The sequence below is a fragment of the Carcharodon carcharias genome, chromosome 2 (genome assembly GCF_017639515.1).
Source record: "Carcharodon carcharias isolate sCarCar2 chromosome 2, sCarCar2.pri, whole genome shotgun sequence".
Classification (NCBI taxonomy): domain Eukaryota; kingdom Metazoa; phylum Chordata; class Chondrichthyes; order Lamniformes; family Lamnidae; genus Carcharodon; species Carcharodon carcharias.
In genome coordinates this window covers 32,342,500-32,363,034 of record NC_054468.1, presented here as the reverse complement: position 1 = coordinate 32,363,034, position 20,535 = coordinate 32,342,500, and the positions used below count along the sequence as shown (strand labels likewise).

Here is a 20,535-nt window from a genome sequence, read left to right as displayed (position 1 = left end):
TGGTGCTCGGCCACGAGGCTGATTGCATTGGCGATGGTTTGTGTCGACTCCTCCACCACGGACACCAAGTCAAGCATAGCCTCATGTATCTCCCCCAGATTCTCCTGCACACCCGGCCGCATTTCCTGTGTTTGCTGCATCGCAGACGACTTCGGAGGCACATCATCAGGCACCAACTGAGCATGTGCCTGGTCCCCTGCAGTCCTCCAACTGCTGGCACCATGGGCACTCTCTGTCTCTGCCAACTCCTCCAGCGACTGTGAAGTGCCTTCACTGCTGTGCCCCAGGACACTAACCGATGTCCTAATTCCTACTGAGGCGCTAGTATCTGTGTTGGTGCCTGCCTGGCAGAGATGGTGTGATGCTGGTGAGACTTCAGGCCCCTCAGGTGTGAGAGGGGGCCTCTGCTGTTCCTCCTCCCAGCTCTTCTCCGCTGTTGCTGAAAGGAAGAACAAGGACATTGGATCAGTTAACGTGGAGACAATGTCAATGTGCATCCCTGTCCCCCTGATCCTTATGCACTCATCCTTCCAGAAGCAATGGTCAAGCCATGTTGCAAACTTCAATCACTGAACATTCAGCACTGCCATGGCTGATGGGACAACAATGGTGACCTCACTGCTGAGCACACATACCTGACCGTGGCACCCCAGTCTCACTGACACCGGTGGACCTGGGCACATGGCGCCTCTCCAAATCTAAGGCCTCCTGCTCAAAGCGGCTGAGAATCGCTAACTGTGTCGGCTCTCCGCCAGTCCTCACCCACTCGGCTGCATTATGTGTATTCTTCTCCTCACAAGCAGAGAAGAGCATTGATTAGTGCTACTTGTGCCTGGACTCTTTTCGCAGACGGCCCACCCCAACCAGAGAGGGACATATCAGGGCTCCAGTGCCTCCTCACCCCACTGCTGCCGAACACTCACACAAAGATGCTCAGCCTGTGTTCGCGTGCCACCGCCCCCCCCCCCAGCCAAATGCTGCCTACATCACATTTGGCACCACATGGCCTCCATAGCAAGGAGTCGCAAGCACATGGAGCGCAGAGGACAGTAGATCGTTAGGTGCCACGCCACCTTGAAGCTCCCCTCCCATTACGTCATCACCCTGACTTTGACAAATCCTGGAGTTCCAGCACTGCACCTAGATGTAGCCCCTCTACGTTGCCTCCCAAAACAGTAATGTGGGTCTCAGTGTACCACATGCTGCAGGGGCAGAACCCATCTCTTCACCACCCTCTCAGGGTGACCTCGGCGTGGGCAATATCTGCTGGCCCACCCAGCGAAGGACACATGCCATCAATGATTCAATGCAGTCACTACACTCAGACTTGGGGGGGCGCAGGGGAGGGGCAGCAGGGGGGAAAGCCGACCCGCTGGGTTAAGTGACCAATGCCAACATGGTACTCGCCCTTCCAGAGCGCAACAGGTCATTGAAGCGCTTGTGACACTGGACCCAGGTGCGCCACACCACGTCGCGGGAGCTCACCATCTTCACCACCTCCTCCCAGGCACGTTTCGTCATGTGGGGGGGCCTCCTCCTCCCATCCTGGGGTACGAGGACCTCCCGTCGTGCTGCCACCTCCAAGAGGAGGGCAGCAAGGCAATGATCAGAAACACAAGGGGCACAGTGCCCCCCTGCCCTTCCCTCCTGCCTGGCCTGCTCACCAGCAGCGCTCTGGGGACCCCTTCCACTGGCCATGATTCATAGCCTTTGAAAAGCTGCAGGAGCTTTTTAAAACAGGCTGCCGGGTCGCCATTGGACCCAGTGGTCAGTGCAGTCCTGCCACCACCCGCCCACTGCCGCTGCCCTCTGGAGCCGCGATTCACACTGGGTGGGCCTTAATTGGCCTGCCTTTGTAAAATGGTGGGGTGGACCTGATCTGCGCCTGCCCGCGCTCGCTCCAACTCAGCCCGCCCGACAAGGAGAAAATTCTGCCCTATGGGTCAGGAGAGGCAGACATGCTTCTCTGGGCCCCAAAGGAAAACCTTAGGTCATCTTTGCCCCAGGCTTTCTTCCTTAATCCAAGCTACTTACCTAAGTGCCAAGATCTATTCCTCCAGGACTTCAGTAGCAGGCTCCTGCCATCTGATACTCAGCTCCCTGTAGACCATTGCAAAGTATATAAAGAGCAATTCAAGCTTCACCACAGAATATTAAAACAATGCCACTATTGCTTCCACAGTTAGTTTTCTTAGGTTAAAGTTATTCATACTTGATAGCTGAGAGGCAAGATCACTTAGGGCAGGATTTTGAGGTCGGCGTGCAGCCGCGATCTGTGGGTCAAGAAATGGACCACGGCCCGCGGTCGCCCCCCCGACTGCAATTTCAGCATGAAACACACGCTGAAAAGCTCAGCGTTGCCGGGGGTGGCGGGGGGGTTTGTGGTGGGGGGAGGAAGACGGGCGCTGACGTAAGCGCAGGGGTGGGGGAGCGCTGAATGAAAGCTCCCTGAAGGCAGAGAGCAGCCTCAGGGAGTTGAAGAATTTAAAACCAAGAAATGAAGATTTTTAAAACCAGGAAAAACTGCTCAGGCATCAGAATCAGACACACGAACTTATAGAGGATGAAAATTCTGTCCACGCATTTTTATTTTTTTAATTTAATTACAGAAACCTCATCCTCCACCTTGGATGAGGCTTCATCTAAAATGCAAAGCCTGCATGGCGGGACCATGAAAAATTGGGGACAATTGGAACTTTAATGGGCTTAATTGCCCTCTTAATTGTCAGCAGGCGCGCTTCCGACTTTTGTGCGCGCCCGCCAACCAAAATATCACGCGATGACGGGATGAGATTGGGACACTCGCCCGACATCATCACGTTATTTTATGCACGAGTGGGTTGGGCGCACACCCACACGCCGACCTAAAAATTCTACCCTTAATGTACTGGTTTCAGGAACAAACTGAAAGGGACTCACAGTAATTATTGCATGTAATTGAAGTTATATATGCTGTGTGCACCATAGCTTGCTCAAGATAAAGATCCAGTCTGTGATGTTGACAATAATAGAAGGCAGCAAGTCACATTGTTGCTATCCAGCTATATGATGCTGATGACATCTTAAGCTGTAGAATCCCCTGGGTGAATAGCAGCCTAAAACTCACTGTCAGGGAATTCTCCCCTTTATATATGTGCTGTGCTGAGAATGGATGCTGCAAAATTGCATTAAAAGAATAACAAGGTAGTAAGTTAGAAGCTGAGAAGTATTAAATCATGTCATCATTACGAATACATGGCATTTCATTATACAATCCAACATTTCAAATCATTTGAATAAGTCTAATGGACATAGGTTTACTGTTTTTGAAGTGTGGGCCACTGTTCCTCCTTCATATCCCATTATTACCAGAAAGTTAACTTTTCCTCTTCCTGCCATCGTTCATTCTAGGCTCTTTTTATTTTGTTCCTATTTTTAGCACTTCAGCATTCTCTCTGAAGAAGAGAGCTTCTTAATATCATGTTTAGGACAATTAACTGGTTGTATAACAAAATTCTTATTAAATAAACATTTATGTATTCCTTGAAACCAGGGCAAACATCAGGGGAAAAAAGTAGGATGGCCTGACACCAATGTGTGTTTACTTCAATATTGGCCTGCATTTTGCAGTCAGTGGTGAAGCGTTGGAGCTCACCACTGACCTCAAAACTGCCCACAAAGATCTAGCGATCCCAATGGCATGGATTTCCCATTTCCCAGCATTTGTTTCATTCAGGCACCAAGTCAAGGGGATCTACAGCATCCATCACCAGTGTTGTCATCAAGTAGGCTACACAACTGATTACATTGCAAAATCCTTACAGACAGCAAACCAGGAAGTAACAAACACTGACTATCCTTCACTTTTTAACCATTTTCCAGAGTGAAATAAAGATTGGGACATGCACATAGGATCTAGATAGAAGCTGAAATCTCATAAAAACCTTTCTCCCAAAAACTTATTATTTTTTAAAATTTGTCACATGTTTTATCGTGGCATTCCACAAATGTAAAATTAGCTTATTGGGGCCAGAGATGTTATTTAATGATAAATATAACTTAGTACACCATTAAAAACTCAGCTCAACCTCATTCAACAAGGCAGAAATTTTTCAAGGGTTTTTACAGGTAAGCATTAGTTCAAGCGTTTTCTAAGATTTTTATCATTGAGGACATCAAAAGTGTCCTATATGGAGGAGGAAATCATTGACAGCAGCTTCTGGATTTCCATTTTTTTACTACTTATGTGAGGATACAGTCAGTTTCAGAGTAACAATGGCAAACACTGACAGTTTTGCTGCCATTACGACTGCAAAATCCAGGCCTTAGTGTTTTCTTACCAGATTCTTAAATGTGTACAGCAATTTGCCACACCTAATTCACTTTTAGTAAAGAACTTCCTGAAGTGCATGTGTTTTTTTTAACATCTTGCCACAAATATGACACCCAAGTGTTTGTTCCCATTTTCATAAGGTAAAATTCACCAAGCTTCAAAACTCTTAATTAAAAGATATATCAAAGTTAGTTGAATACTGCTTTTAAAAACTTCCAAATATTATAATCCAAGTCACAAACTAAACTGCGAAGGATTTAATTTTTTTTCAAAATATCACATTGATCACATTACTACAATTTTTAAATATGTTCAATATTATTTGTATTTGTTAAATGAGAATAGAATGTTTTTCCACTTTGGGTATCTAGTTTTAGCATCAAATGTTTCTTAGCCAGTTACAACAGTCAGATGCAAACATATTTTCCTCTGCTCTGCCCAAACTTAATACCGTGTGCAGTATTCCCTGTCTGCAATTTTTTATGATGCCCAGAACACACTTCCCTGTAACATTGTTCAATGAGACTGGAAATCTAGTTCTGTGCTAAAGACAATTTTGTGCAGTGGTCCATTGTATGTGAGGAATTGGTATGAGATTGTGCAGTCAGAGTCTTGCAGTCAATTCAGAGAGCTGACTTATCCTATCAATCTGATTGAGATCCTAACCTAAGTTCTAAAGATCAATATTCTAACATACAAGGGGGGTTCGGGTTTAACTCTTTAGTGCATTTTTAGTGGCTAAGCCTGATTAATCCCGCTGGTCAATTGCCCATCTAGGGTTGCCAACCCTCCAGGATTGGCCTGTAGTTTCCAGGAATTGAAGATCAATCTCCAAGAGACTGCTGTGTACAATCCTGGAGAAAAATCATAGGGACGTTAAAAAGGATAGTCTCTTTTTATTTTCTTTGAACATTTATCTTTACCAGATATAAAAATGTTGAAAATAGGGGAAAAGAAGACTGTTTGGCTGACAATCAAACATCATCTAATTGGGTAATGAGTATTCTTCTTTCCAATTGGCATAGGAAGGCAGTACGTCACAAGGATGGATGTGTTGACTGACACTTGGTTGGAGTGGGGGGGAAGGCATGTGATGAACCTCCAGGAATACATTTAATCATTGTTGACAACCCTATACCCATCTGAAATTAGCCTGCAGAGGCAGCTATTGGTTTGTGACCTGTGCAATTGGAGTAGCCTAGAAGTCACTAGCAGTTAGGTAAGTTTGGGTGGGGTATTGGGTGCTTGACAGGGTGAAAAACCTGCAGCGGCAGCTGATTAAACTTTCTTTGTGGGTGTGCTACTCTGGGGCCCACAAAAAAAAGTTTACGTTTACTTTTACTGAACGGTACCTGGCCAGTTGGCAGGTCATTCAGTTGGCAGTTAAAGTTGCATTTGCATCCATCTAAGTGATAGGATCTTGATTTGCACGTATTCAATGCACCTACATCTGAATCATCCAGGCACCTCAACAACCCCAGGAAACAATTTTTAAAATAGCCCTGAGCAGAGAAGTGAGATAGATAGTAATTTTGGAATTTAATTCCCACTCTGCCTAGTTTCTTCTAGGTGGAGAGAGTTAAGATTCCCCAACCTGTGTTGATCAGTTCCCATGTACAGTGTATAAATTAAAATTTTCAGGAAATGGTGAGCTCAAAACTGTTGACGGCTAATTTCTTTTAGGTTTATGTAGCTGTATTTCTGCAGAAGCTATTTTTGTGTGGAGTTCCCAACAGCGGGGTGGTTGAATGTTTAACGAAACAAGAGGTTGGATTTTCCAATCTGGTGGAAATCAGTGGCAGGGCAGGCTTTGTGTCCAGCTGTTGTGACAACCAGTCATATTCATTTACGTCTGGGCCTTCTAGCAGTATTTGGACTGTCACTAGTTTGCCTACCTCAGACGGTGGGGCTGTGGGTGGTGAAAAGGGTGACCTGACCAGAAATAGTTATCATGCTGGCTGGTTTAAAAAAACTAAAATTTATTTTTATTTTCCCACCACTAAACTAAGTGGCCCTTTAAATTTTAGCTCCCCTTCTCCACACCTTTAATAGCAATACTGGATATCAGGATTGCACTAAATCCTGATGCCCAACGTTGCTAAGGCAGTAGTGATGAGAATTATGTTAGAATGTGATTTCCTGTCAAGTCTGCACTGTTGTATTCAGTATCCACGAACATTTTCAGCAGAAAATTCTGGTGGTGTTAGCAGGTACTGAGGAGGCAATCGAGCAGCTTTCCTGGTCCACTTCCCACCCTTGACCACTCTGTTACTGCCTGAAATCAGGCCATTTTGTTGTGGAAAATTGGCCCTTTTATCTCAGTGACATCAATGTAATGTTATGTGGGACCATTGCTTCAAATACCAGCTCATGATACCTAAAACTTTATATTTTTGTAAAGTCAAAACAGTGGTCCATTAAGCTTTAAAGCCATGTCCAAATTACAAATGGTACCAATATTTACAGCACTCAAAATCAAAACCTGCAATATAAGCAATTTATTGGTGGGCTAGCTCTAATTCATGGAACAAAAGAATTAGTTGCAAGAGAGAAATTGATGTCAGTGCCCTGACTGAGGAACCCCTGTCACAAACACTGCCCACCTGTTGAGTAAAATAAATTCTTCTCTCAGATCTGTGGGCTTTTATCCAATGCTCTGTAAACTGAAATCTACTTGTAATAGCCTCATTTCAAACCACACTCTTCAGCCCAAGATGTAGTTGTCATAACAGCTGTGTTGTTTTAAGACTTTGCATTGTGTTGCTATTTTGAAATATAAGTCAAATTACCAAATTTTGTTACTGGAATAGAAACAGAATTATAGTATTAGTTGAATGTGACAGTGTATTTGCAAAACAGTTTTGGTGATAAGTACAGATTGACATTTTTCAAACACTTGTTTGAAGTTTTTGCTGCATACTGTGTTTTCAGTTATGATGTCATCATACGTCAAATCTCAAGTTACCAAATGTGTTACAGGTTTATAAACTCCTTCTGAAGTAATCTAAACAGCCAGCTGTGAATGTGGTGACCTCATTATTAGATTCATCTGCTTTTGTAAAGTGAAATTGATTCTGCATGCAGTGATCTGTAGATGTTAAACCAATTTTGAATGAAAGTCACTGAAGTCTGACAGGTTTGTTATACATATGCAGGGTTCTCTACTCTTTTCTCTACTCTTATAAATACATAGGTCTAGAGTTTCTGCTTTGGGTGCAATCAGGAAATTGTAAGCCAAAAAATACACTTGACATTGTGTTGATTAGGTTACATTTCAAGTTTCCAATTTTTAAAAAAATCACTTGCATAATTACAAACGCAAAATCTTCCATGAATCTACATAGTCGTTCAACATAATAGAGTATAATTATTTCTATTTTTCTTTCTATTAAAAAGCACTCTGATGTATTTGAGAGTGGTAACCTGGTCCACTTTTATTAATACAATAAAAATTAGTATCACAAAAATAAGCATTTTTAATAAACGTGAAGTCCTCCATTTGTGAGTGACCTGATTTAAAATCACTAAAAAGGACTTGTAAAAAGAACTATGCAGGCTCGTTTTTCATTGATGTATACTATTCAATTTCTCAGTAAATTAAATGTTTTTTGATATGAAAACTCTTTGAAAGAATGCCTACTTATGCTTGATCACGTAGTGCAATTTGAAGAGCCTTCCCAAATCAGTGTAATTGTTGGAATTTTGCAGTGTCAATCTGGGGGCATGGCTAGTTTTATTGCTGCAGTCTGATTTGGATGAACTGACCTTGAACCAGTATAAAAGATCATGGTAGCTTGCACATGAATGATTTTTGGTGTAACTTACTTCTGTTTATTTTTCCCTGATATTTTACCTTGGTTCAGTCAACAAGATAATTATGATTATTTTTGAAATGGCCTTTGGCAAGAAACTGTATCGTTTTTGGCCTTTCAAAATTACAACAACATACCAAAAATGACAAACAATTAGAAAGACCAAGAAGGAAACATATCCACCACAACTAAATGAAATCTGTGCATGTTCTTAAGTTATTGCAATTCTATTTGACAGAATGCATTACTTATCAAACAAGAGATTGTCAGCAAATGAATCAATTAATTTTGTTTTGCAGAATGAGGAGATTCTAACTTGGTGCGAGGGTCATAGGAGGTGTGCTCAGGTGAGTCAGCTGGAGACTTCCTTTGTATATAGCATCATCCAAATAACCCCATCCCATTTTATTGCAACTTTGCAATTTAACTTTGTTTATTTAATATGGTTTTGTGGAAATGTTCAGTCTTGTATTTGCTTCGCACATAGCAACTGCATAGTTGAATGTCTTGTTTCTATACAAAATAATAGGAATTATTATTGGCTTTGATGGAGATCTAACTGATAGGATTCAGGTGGATTACACAAATACTAGATGGATAAGTCATAGTGAGTCACAAGGAACCTGGTCAAATGGGCAGACTTTAGATGGTTTATATGTAAGCAACTGAATGCCCTGCTTCAAATTACAGCCTGTAACTTACTCCCATTTCCCAATGCATATTATATGCGCATGCCTGGGTGTGATTTAAAGCATTGTGACCTAATCGATGGTTCAAATGATATCTTTAAACTGTAAAGCTAGAGAGCTCATAATTGTGTTCATATCTCTTATATTCAGAACACATCCTTAAACAATGTGCTCTCTTATAAGTATGTGCCATGTTACAGACAGGAGGGGGGTTAATTTAAACAACCCTGATTTCTCCTCTCACCGTCTATAAACAGAAAGGTGTTTTGATTTGCTTCCCCCCTTTGTAAGTGGCGTATTTCCCAACCCTCAGTTTTGGTGTGATCCAATTTATGTCCATAACCCCACAGCAAACTTGTGATATAATGAACTCAGAGGGTTAGTTTATTTGCACACACTCAAAGAGAAGGAGTGGAGTCGCCACATAGCCACCTGCACACGCATCCATTAAAAGAGGGATAGAGATAAGAAAGATTTACAGGGAAAAAGGCACAAAGAAAAGAGTTATCGTTTCACGTGAGTCCAGAGTCCAGAATCAAAGTCCAATAAGGTATCCTTTCATGGAGGTCTGCAGGTTGAAAATCGATGCTGTGTAATTCACTTTTTAGTAGAGTTCACTTCACATGAGAAAATAGGCATGCAGATATAAATCAATCCTGTAGGCAATGGTGTAGATGGGGGTTAGGCATTGAATTTGAGCAGAGCCCCTTTTCTGTGTCGCTGCTTGTAGATTGTAAAATGGCAGACTGAGTTTTCAGTACAGCAATGTAACTGGTTCCACCAGCTAGTGAGTCATGTCACATGACTCCCACCTCTCCACTCTGGCTTTGAGAAAGGGTGTGTATCCCTTTGTTTAAGTCCCTGAGATTGTTAAATGTTCAAGTCATTAAGGCTTGAAAGCAAGTTTGCAGGGTTCTTTGTCCTAGCAGATGGACAGGCTCCGGTTGGCCAGGCCTGGCTCATGAAATGCAGATGAATTTTATATAGTTCTCTTTGTAGTTGGTTTCTGCAGCCCACAGGAGGCCGTTAGGGTCTCTTCAGAGATAACAAGGTGCAATTTTCTGCGATACTGCCATTATAGCTCCTTTTGTTCAGGATCACAGACAGATATACCTTCAGCCATTTTAAAATGTCTTTGTCCAGTTTTTAAAATTTTAGAAATTAGCCATGAGAATACAGACAAATATATATAAAATAAAAATATCCAGTGTGAGGTCTTAGTCCCCTCTACGTGCAAGAGATTTTCAAACATTATTTGCACTGTTACTAGATTCAGTGGTGTGAAAATTCCTCATGCATTTCATATTCTTCATGTGTAATAACCTCCAGAAAAAGGGCACAATACCTTGATTTATTTAAATGGATATTGATTAGGCTTTTCTTTTGTTAAAATATTTTATTAAGAGGCAATGTATTTAGTAGGCTGATAAGTGCACAATGTTCAGTATCATTCATGACTCTTCAAACTCTGAAACAGTCTGGATCCATATGCAGCAAGGCCAGGACAACATTCAGGCTTGAGCTAATAACATTAGGGTCACACAAGTGCCAGCCCATGACCATCTCCATCAAGAAAGAATCTAACTATCTCCCCATGACATTCAGCAACATCGCTATCTCTGAATCCTCCACCATCAACTTCCTGGAGGTTACCATTGGCCAGAAATTTAACTGGACTAGCCATAGAAATACTGTAGCTACAAGAGCATGTCAGAGGCCAGGATGAGTGCAGCTCCAACAACACTAAAGAAGCTTGACACCATCCAGGACAAATTACCCCACTTGATTGGGGCCCCATCCACCACGTTAGACCTTCACCCCCCTCAACCACTGGTGCACAGTGGCAGCAGTGTGTAGCATCTAAAAGATGTGCTGCAGCAACTCCCCAAGGCACTTTCAATAGCACCTTCCAAACCCATGACTCTCACCACCTGGAAGAACTGGGGCAGAAGATGCATGGGAACACCACAACCTGCAAGTTCCCTTCCAAGTTACACACCATCCTGACTTGGAATTATTTCACCATCCCTTCATTGTCATTGGATCAAAATCCTGGAACTCCCTCTCTAAAATCGCTGTGCGTCCACCTACACCATGTGGACTGCACTGATTCAAAAAGGCATTTCACCATCACCCTCTCAAGGGCAATTAGGGGTGAGAACAAATGCTGGCCTTGGCAACAACACCCTCATTGCATGAATGAATAAAAAAAGTCATGATCTTGTTGAATAGTGTAACAGACATGAGATTCTGGCTTACTCCTGTTCTTTTGTTCCCAATAATGTGAAGCCTGTGAGAGGTTTTTCATGCTGCTGGGGACTAAATGGTTTAAAGCATCTCTGTTACTAAGCTACATCATCAGAGGGAAGAAAGCGGAGTTTTAGGAGGTGATTTTAGTCAATAGAAGAAATGGGGGGGGCCCCACAGGAGGCTCAACATACTCAGCGAGAGTCACACAGTCCTGGATTAAATTCATGTCTGAGCCTGAACAATATCATCAGCCCCTGACTTTTAATTACCAATGAAGCCCTTGCTTTTGTGGGATGAGGCTCTCCAATGTTTTCCAGAATGCACCTGATAAAATAGCCTAAGCATGAGTCGGGCGTTAACTCCTGAAAGCCCTCTTCTCATTCGTCGAAGGAGAGGTAAAATTGAGCCTTAAAAACATTGAACGTTTTCAGGTGGTACGTGTGTGATTGTAGTATTCTACAAGTGCTGAAGGTCGGTTAGATTTGCAACCAAATATGTACGTAATTTTAATACAGAACATATGAAACTGTAACAGGGCATCCAAAACTGCAACATGTTCTAATTGTGACCAATGCCTTGGACAAATATATCTTTGTCATTCTTATACTCAATACACCTATTTATAAAACCCAAAATGCTGTTGAACTTGCTTCTATTCCTTTAACTGTTACATAGAGTCTCCGAGAATTAAATATTTGAATCTTCAGGTCTCTCCGTTCATCAACATTCCACAGCATGTTTCTGTTGATTATATAGTCCCAATCCTTGTTCGTTTCACAGAATCACAGAATCACAGTGCAGAAGAGGCCCTTCAGCCCATCGAGTCTGCACCGACACATGAGAAACACCTGACCTACCTACCTAATCCAGCACTTGGCCCATAGCCTTGAATGTTATGACGTGCCAAGTGCTCATCCAGGTACTTTTTAAAGGATGCGAGGCAACCTGCCTCCACCACCCTCCCAGGCAGTGCATTCCAGACCATCACCACCCTCTGGGTAAAAAAGTTTTTCCTCACATCCCCCCTAAACCCCCTGCCCCTCACCTTGAACTTATGCCCCCTTGTGACTGACCTTTCAACTAAGGGGAACAACTGCTCCCTATCCACCCTGTCCATGCCCCTCATAATCTTGTACACCTCGATCAGGTCGCCCCTCAGTCTTCTCTGCTCCAACGAAAACAACCCAAGTCTATCCAAGCTCTCTTCATAACTTAAATGTTTCATCCCAGGCAACATCCTGGTGAATCTCCTCTGCACCCCCTCTAGTGCAATCATATCCTTCCTATAATGTGGCGACCAGAACTGCACACAGTGCTCCAGCTGTGGCCTCACCAAGGTTCTATACAACTCCAATATGACCTCCGTACTTTTGTAATCTATGCCTCGATTGATAAAGGCAAGTGTCCCATGTGCCTTTCTCACCACCCCACTAACATGCCCCTCCGCCTTCAGAGATCTAAAATTCCCCAAAATGTATTATCTTACACTTAGCAACAATAAATTATATCTGCCAGCATTTTGTACTGACATTTGTCTTTATTGTCCTCTTTGCCATTTGCCAAACAACCTCTTTTGCTGTTGACAGCAAGTTTGCACCTAACACCTCAACGGTTTGTTCTCAAAGATGACCTTAGCACTGACCTTCTAAGGTACATTGGGTCAAATCATGCTGTCATGGCACATCTTGTGGCATGCAGCTTTATCCTGTACCTGTCAGCTCGAAAATAATTTGCCCCATAACTTGCTGGAAGTGCAAGGTGATAATGGTCCAGCAAGGTGCATTTGGAAATTTAATGAATGAGTGGACCAATGGTCTATCTCTTTAATGTGATTTAAGGATTGAGAAAGAAACAAAGGAAAGGTGGAGAAAGAGATTAATTTCAGGTCAAACCAGGTCAAATAAAGGCAAGGAAAGAAAGATAAAAACAAAAAAACTGCAGATGCTGGAAATCCAAAACAAACACAGAATTACCTGGAAAAACTCAGCAGGTCTGGCAGCATCGGCGGAGAAGAAAAGGGTTGACGTTTCGAGTCCTCATGACCCTTCAACAGTCCTGCTGAGTTTTTCCAGGTAATTCTGTTTTTGACAAGGAAAGAAAGGTTGGATTAAGGGAGAGAGAAATAAAGAGCTTGACAGAGAATGTAAAAAAAATATAAGTTTGAAGCCTTAAAATCTCTAAGAGCAAAGTACCTCTTTATAGGATTGATTCTAAACCATTTAAGTTGCTCCCCTTCTGGGCAGGAGAGATCGATTGACATTTCATTAATAATTATCACCTTAAAAAATACATTGCTAATTACTAGACCTAACTTCCTGTGGTGAATTTAATTGGCAATTATTGTGAAAAATCTAATAGGTTCTTAAAAATAACAGGGAGGTTCAGGCAAGTTCCCATTTGTACAAAGCATGTGGTGGAGCAGTGTAAAACGAACAGAAAGTTTTGGAGATTCACAAGTCACGCTGTATCTCTTCTTCCCCTGGACCTTCTGGCTGTTTTGTGCGTAATAACGGCGTCAATAACAAGCTATTAATTTTCCAAGAAAATTGGGCCCAATAATTCCAACCTTACGTGATCCAAACAACATATGTATTTATCTTCTTTACTTTCTGTCCATTTCAAACTTTCCATCCCCTTATGCCAGACGCCGAAGTTTTTCTTAGAAGCCTTTTGTGTGACACCTTTTGAAATTCCAGGTACACTGAAATGACAATATATCTTCCTAATTGGTGATTTCAAAATACAACATTAAATTTGTCAAAAGCAACTTGAGCTTAATAAATCCATGCTATGGCTACATTGCCAGCAGACTATTTACTTAAGCAGACGATTGATGGCGGTAAGTCTGTGTGTATAATCTTTCTTTAGTTGATTCTTAGAATCTTTTCTAGTTGAGTAAAATATCTAGCAATCGGCAGATCAAATTGTGTTTCTTTCCCATTTCTCTTTACTGTTTTTATCTTCCATTTAGCAGCTTACCCTAAGGGGAGAATTTTTGGCTCAGTGAGCGGGGGTGGGGTGGGGCCCGCTCGCCAAGGCGTAAAATGACGTTGGGCGTGTGTCCCGACATCACCGCACATCATTTAGTTTCTCAGTTCGGCGGGCACGCAGCCAAGTCGGCTGCACGCCTGCCAAACTGTCAAAGCCTGTTAATGCCATTAATTAACTAATTGAGGCTATTGAGAAAGCTGCCCGTCCAACCTTAAGGTTGGCGGGCAGGTGAAGAGCCCAGGTGGCCGTTGCATTTTTCATGAAACCTCATCCATGGGCAGGATGAGGTTTCATGAAGGGTTCATAAAATTAAATACATTTTTTCATTTCATCGACATGTCCCAGCTCATGTGACACTGTCACATGCTGGGACATGTCTTAAATTTTCTTTTCTTTATCAAAATTTTTAAAACTTAAAACTTATCCCCCTGAGGCTTCCAGTCGCGCCTCACACTGGGCAGGCCCACGTAAAATGGCAGCGCGGACCCAATCGGCGTTCAGGCCTGCGCCTGCCCCCGAACAACGCCCCCCCCCAACGGAGGGAAAATTCTCTCCTAAAATTCTAAGCAAAATCATAATAAACTTTCAATCAAGCACTTTACTTGGGTACTGATCACCTAAGTCACTGAGATATTCAAGCTTGCATCACCTAAAGGCATAACTTGTTGCAGCCCTCTTAAGCACGCCTTATGAAGGAGCCAGTCCCAGCTAGCTGGACTTTATTTCTAACACAGAGACCATGCCTAGACTTACCAGCCTCAATTCCTGAAATACATCTGTAACATCAACATTAAAATAACCCTGAAAATGCTCATCACGTATGGCAATGCCTGTGGAGAGAGAGAGTTAACGGGCAGAATCGTGCCAGGTTTGCACTAAGTGTGATAGCGGGCAGGTAAAACTACGTTTTACTATGTTTTACCTGCTGGCCACAATGGCGGGTTTTCACACTGTATTGTCCCAAACCTGCCACATTTTTCATACACTTCCAGAAAAAAACCTTCTTCCATGGTGGGTGGGCTCACATTCGTCTGCCCACCATCAGCCTGCCGCTGTATCACGCTGGGCGCCATATTTAAAGTGCAGCCACAAGCATACATCTCAGTGCTTCCAGACCACCACTGCTGCACAGAAGACATGGCCCTGAAACTGAAGAAGACTTCAGCAATGCATCCCTCAAGCACCTTTTGGATGCCGTGGAGACCCACCAGATGTCCTCTATTCCTGCTCTGGCTGCAGGATGGGCAGCAACAGCACTAACCTGGCTTGGGAGGCAGTGGCAGTGGTAGTCAGCGCCAACACCCTTCAAAAGAGGACAGCCACCTAGTGCCGCAAGAGGATGAATGACCTCCTTCGTTCCGCCAGGGTAAGTCACTCTTTCATCACTCTCAACTCACACACTCACAAACCCATCACACATCCACAGGGCCCTCACTCACTGCCAGTTCAAGGGATATCATCATTCGCTCTCTCTCACTCACTATCATTGTCCTCACCACTCGCCACCCACACAGGACAGGCATACTTATCATCTGACCTGGCAGGTGTCCTGCTTACACTTTCTCCATCTCTATTCACACAGGACAAGCTAGCACACAACAAGAGGGAGAGGTCGCAGACTGGTGACGGAATGCCTGAAATCAACGCCCTCAAGGACTTTGAAAACAGAGCCATCCAGCTCTGACAGTGAGGTCTGCGGTGCTCTACCAAGTGAGGGTCCAGCAGTGCAACATCCATCAGGAAACCATGCTGTGAGTGATGTGTCCTGTTTCACAGGCCACTGTCATGCACTCATTATCTTCCCCTGCTTTCGCAGGGGCATCTGCCGATGGAGCCCATGATCCAGGGCCTCCAATCAAGCCCAGAAGAAACCCCTGAAGAGGAATCTGGAGGCACCCTTCCTGAAGTCCCATCACAGCGCTCACCCACACCCTCCACTGGTGCAGAGACACACACCTTGGTGGGATCTAGCATTAGAGTAGCCTCAGGATCCCAATCTGGTGAGCACATTGCACTTCCTGATCCACAGCAGGTGGCAGCAGGAATTTCCCAGGTGTCCAGCGCTCTGAGGAATGTTGGAGGCCAGAAATTGATGAGATGACGAGCCTCTGGACTCGGTCATGTCACAGTTGCTGGAGCTGCAAAGGCAAGCCAGGGAACGTCAGGAAGGGATGTCCACTGCACTTCTCAGATTGCAGAGCACGATGAAGGAGTCCTTCCACCTTCACTCTGAGGTGTTAGCACTGACATGCGAACACATCAAGGTCAACACTGGTAGGATGGCAGCCGCCCTGGAGACCTTATTCCAGGACATTACTCCTGCCCTGCTGCGCAGGCTCAAATCCATCACTGATGCCATAGTTGGCCTCCAACAGTATCAATGCGAGAGGGGTGCTAGGCAGCTCAATCTCACTCCTGCTACTCCTTCTCCTCAAGGAATCAGCCTGGGGCCCTTGGACACCCAAAGGGAGGAGGATCAGCAGGTGCACAACCTGGAGCCATCCACCCAGCCATCCCACTCTGCGAGTCCCCAGCCTATCCAAATCCTGTGACCTCAGTGGTTCCCACTCCACAGGCCAAAGAAGGTACCACAGCCAGGCAGCAGAATCCTGAAATTAGGCCAGGGCCCTTCAAGTCTTGGCCCTCCAGGGGCTGCCCGCCAAGGTCATCACAGACAGGAAGCCACAGGCAGCAGGCCACCTCCACCTCCGCTGTGGATGTCCAGGGAGTACCAAGACATAGCAGCAGGGATAGGAAAGTTAAGAAAAACTAGTTGCACAGCCTGGGCATGGGAGTTGATCACTTGTGCATACTGTTCACTACTGTCAGTAAACTCCAAAGAATGTCTCCTTGCCTATGGATCCTTGTTCTGATGAGCAGTGTTCTTGTCACTCAAATGTGAAACTTTTCAGTACAAGGTAAAGGCAGGTGCCTCAGTACAGGGCCCCTTCCCTGTTCTCTGTGCAGCCTTCAGACCAAAGTGATGGTCCGGCCTCACACTCCCTGGACACATTACTGATGCCTGCACCTTGACGGTGCTTGTCATTGCTGCCAGAATGTTGTGGGCAGGCACCACAGAGTTCCGTCATTCTCTCTGTGTGCTCTCGGCACCTTTAATGTAGGTCTTGCTCCCATCTCTTCAGCATCTGTGACCAGTGATGCTGTGCTCCTGAAGGGCTCAGATGTTGAAGGCGGACAAATGATCCGTTGTTGCTAAAGTTTCATGGCTGTGTCTCTATGATATAACCCTGATCACAGAGAGCAAGCAAGCTGCCCACGGCCAGACAGGAGTCAGACACTCTCAGAGGCTATGTGAAGATCTATGGAGTGTCTTCACTGCATGTCATCATCCTCCTCCTGCAGTTGAGCGATTATTAGGGCCTCCACTGCGTCTCCATTATTGGAACATTATCCCAGAGGGTACGTGTGCTGCCATGAGCCAGGCTGGAGTCAAAGGTTCATAATGCAATGTGAGGATCTATGGTGTCTCCTCACTGCATGTCGTCATCATCCTTCACAAATCTAGCAGCTGAGGGCCCCCCGAGTATGCCTGCCTTGCCTGGCCAGTGCGAGGGCCTCATCCCCATTATTGTCGCCTTCAAGGATCTTCTCACCCTCATCCCCCTTGATGTCTTCGGAGGAGGAGGAGACCTCCAGCTCCATTCCCTCTTCAGCCAGCTTGAATCCCCATTGCAGCGCCAGGTTGTAAAGGAAGCAGCACATGACAACGGTGCATGACACCCTCTGCGGACTGTATTGCAGGACTCCACCAGACCGGTCCAGGGCGGAACCTCATCTTCAGCATTCCGATGGTCTGCTCCAGCAAGTTGCAGTTTGCAGCATGAGCCTCATTATACCATTGCTCTGCTGCAGTCTGAGGCCGCCGCACGGGTATCATCAGTCACGTCCTCTGCGGATAGCCCTTGTCCCCGAGGAATCATCCCTGCCGCCTCTGTGGGCCCTGGAAGACTTCAGGTATCTGTGACCAACTGAGGATGTAAGAGTGATGCACATGCACTGGAAACCGTGCGCACACCTCAGGATGCATTTCTGGTGGGGGGACACCAGCTCCACGTTCAGCGAGTGGAACCCCTTGCACTTGATATAGTTGACCACGTGTAGCAACGGAGATCTGAGCGCAGTCAATCACACCCTGCACCTATGGGGAGCATGAGATCTGGGCGAATGCAATCGCTCTTGCATCCTGGCTGTCCGGGTCCCAGGTAAAATGCACAAATGGCATCTGTGACCTCATTGATGCATTTGTGGGTGGAGGCCTGTGAAATCCCACAGAGGTCACCTGTGGAGCCCTGTAAGGAGCCACTGGCATAGAAGTTGAGTGCTACGGTCACTTTCACAGCCACTGGCAGTAGATGTCCTCTAAATCTCTGTGGCACCAAATCCTGCAATAGCTGGCAGATATGACCAACTAGTTCCCTAGACATGTGCAGTCTTTGGCGACACTGGCTCTCGGTCATCTGCAGGAATGAAAGGCGGTGTCTATAGGCCCTGGGTGTCACTAGGCGCTGCCCAGTGATGACTTGCTGTGGTTCTTCAGCAGCATGTGCAGGAGCCCCAGCCATCCCTTCATCCTGAGGGGCTGCTCCTACCTCTGCGCAACCAGGAGCCTCAGTTGCTCTCTCTGCTGTTGTCTTCGCTCTCTGTGGGCCATCAGGCATACAACTAGTTCACCAGGCTCCATGATCCTGATGTACCCCTCCTGCAGGCTGAAAGAGAGAGACACGTGGTTAGCAAGGGTGTACTAAGAACCTGTCCTGGTTAAGTGTGAAGGCCCTTTAACGCTTTCCCGGGAGTGCTGGCTACCACTTGGATGGTTAGACATTAGTGCACTGCTTGGCTGCCCGAAACCCCGCCCAACTCCGCCCAACTGATTGGCGGTAGCTTTGCCCATTGGACTCTCAGCTCAGATGCTGGCATTCCCCTAACCCGCACTGCAAGGCTGCACTGTTAACTTGAACCATATGGGAGACAGGCCCAAACCGGGATGCTGACATTGCAAAGGACTGTGAGCGACTCCAGCTGTGACTGCTCCATGGCCAGCTTTAGCAAGGAGATTGTACAACATGTGCAGTCGTCCAACAGTTCTGCAGTCCGCTAAACCACTCATGACTTTGCAGTCTGTGTCAGCGGGTGAAAAGCTTTGGAGCACTTGGTGGTCCAGTGGTGGGAAACGCAGCCCGCCATTGGTGAGTTGAGCAGACAATCACGAACTAGTTTCGTACTGTCATGAAATCGATCACGCCATATTGTCTGTTCATACCACCGAACACGCCCAATGCCAGCGGGCACAGAAAATCCTGTAGCAAAGTGTTTCAGTGATTATAAAATAAGGAAACTTTGAGCAAAATGTAACAATTATTCTCTTATTAATTTATAATTAATGAAATAGCCTGCTATCCACTTCTGTTAACAATCACATTTGGAGCACTGAGTTTGTCATTCCCAGTTCAGGAATACGGGTGTTTTCAAGTCTTTTCTATCCTTAATCTAGATTTCTGTTTTTTGTATCTCACGTCACTCTTGTATTTGAGTCCTGGTTCCCTATGCCTTAGAGAGTATCTTTTTCGGTCTTGACTGCTAGGTATGCTTTTCGTAGCACATCCAGTTACTGGGGCTAACTGGTTTGCTCTTCCAGAGAGCCAGGACAGACTCAGTGCACATCCTTCTGCGTTGTAATATTCTGTGAATCGATGGGATGGATTTTACGGCGGGGGGTGGGATGGTGGGCAGATGCTTCCTGCAGCCAAAAGTACCGCACCTTCTAGAAATCCAGCAGCTCCTCAGCAATATTATGCTGGGGGCAGCCTTAATTAGGTTAGTGTGGGACTTCTCCTCCCATCTGGGAGGGAGTCCTGCCCTAGAAGTCCCAATCAGATTGGCTGGCAGGCCTCTCGTCTCAGCAGTGCCAGGATGGAGTAGTGACCACTGCTGGGACTGCAAGCAGTCCACGGAGAAGAAGTATCATGGATCCTGGGTTTCAGGTAAGTCTGGGGATTTAGGATGGGCTTGCCTGGGAGACACGAGCAAGGGGGGAAGGGGATGGGGGTGGCGGGGGAGAGGAGTGTGCGTGTTTTAGAGGCCTGGAGAGAGGTTTAAAGGAAGGTATGATCTAGGGGTATGCTTCCGATGGGCACAGGGAATCCCCCCCCCCCCACCATAGGAGGAACCTCCCCTTCCTGCCCGACAGCAGCCCGTGCAGTGAAATATGCCAGGCTGCCTGCCATGCTTCCACCTTCACCTGCTGCACATATTATAACGGCTACTTAAGGGCAGCAACAGGCCCAAGGGTGGGCTGGCTGGCTGCCTAACTCCTTACCTGCCAACCATAATATGAGAGATAGGTCGGGGCTGGGCAGGAAGTCAACAGGCAGTCCGCCCTTCTTATTTTATAAGCATCAGCCCCCTTCAAATATCAGACAGGGACTGTAAAATTCACCCCTGTGATTCTAGCTGAAGCCAT

The 20,535-nt window shown here is 45.4% G+C and overlaps 1 protein-coding gene across 1 annotated transcript in view; it reads left to right on the top strand.

Moving 5' to 3' along the window:
- The window catches only part of LOC121287192 (anosmin-1-like), a 190,156-nt gene that overhangs the window by 51,295 nt on the left and 118,326 nt on the right, over window positions 1–20,535 (top strand). Inside the window, exon 2 of the mRNA XM_041204833.1 lies at window positions 8,424–8,471. Within this exon, the coding sequence (XP_041060767.1) occupies window positions 8,424–8,471 (48 nt within the window). The remainder of the gene's footprint in view (window positions 1–8,423; window positions 8,472–20,535) is intronic.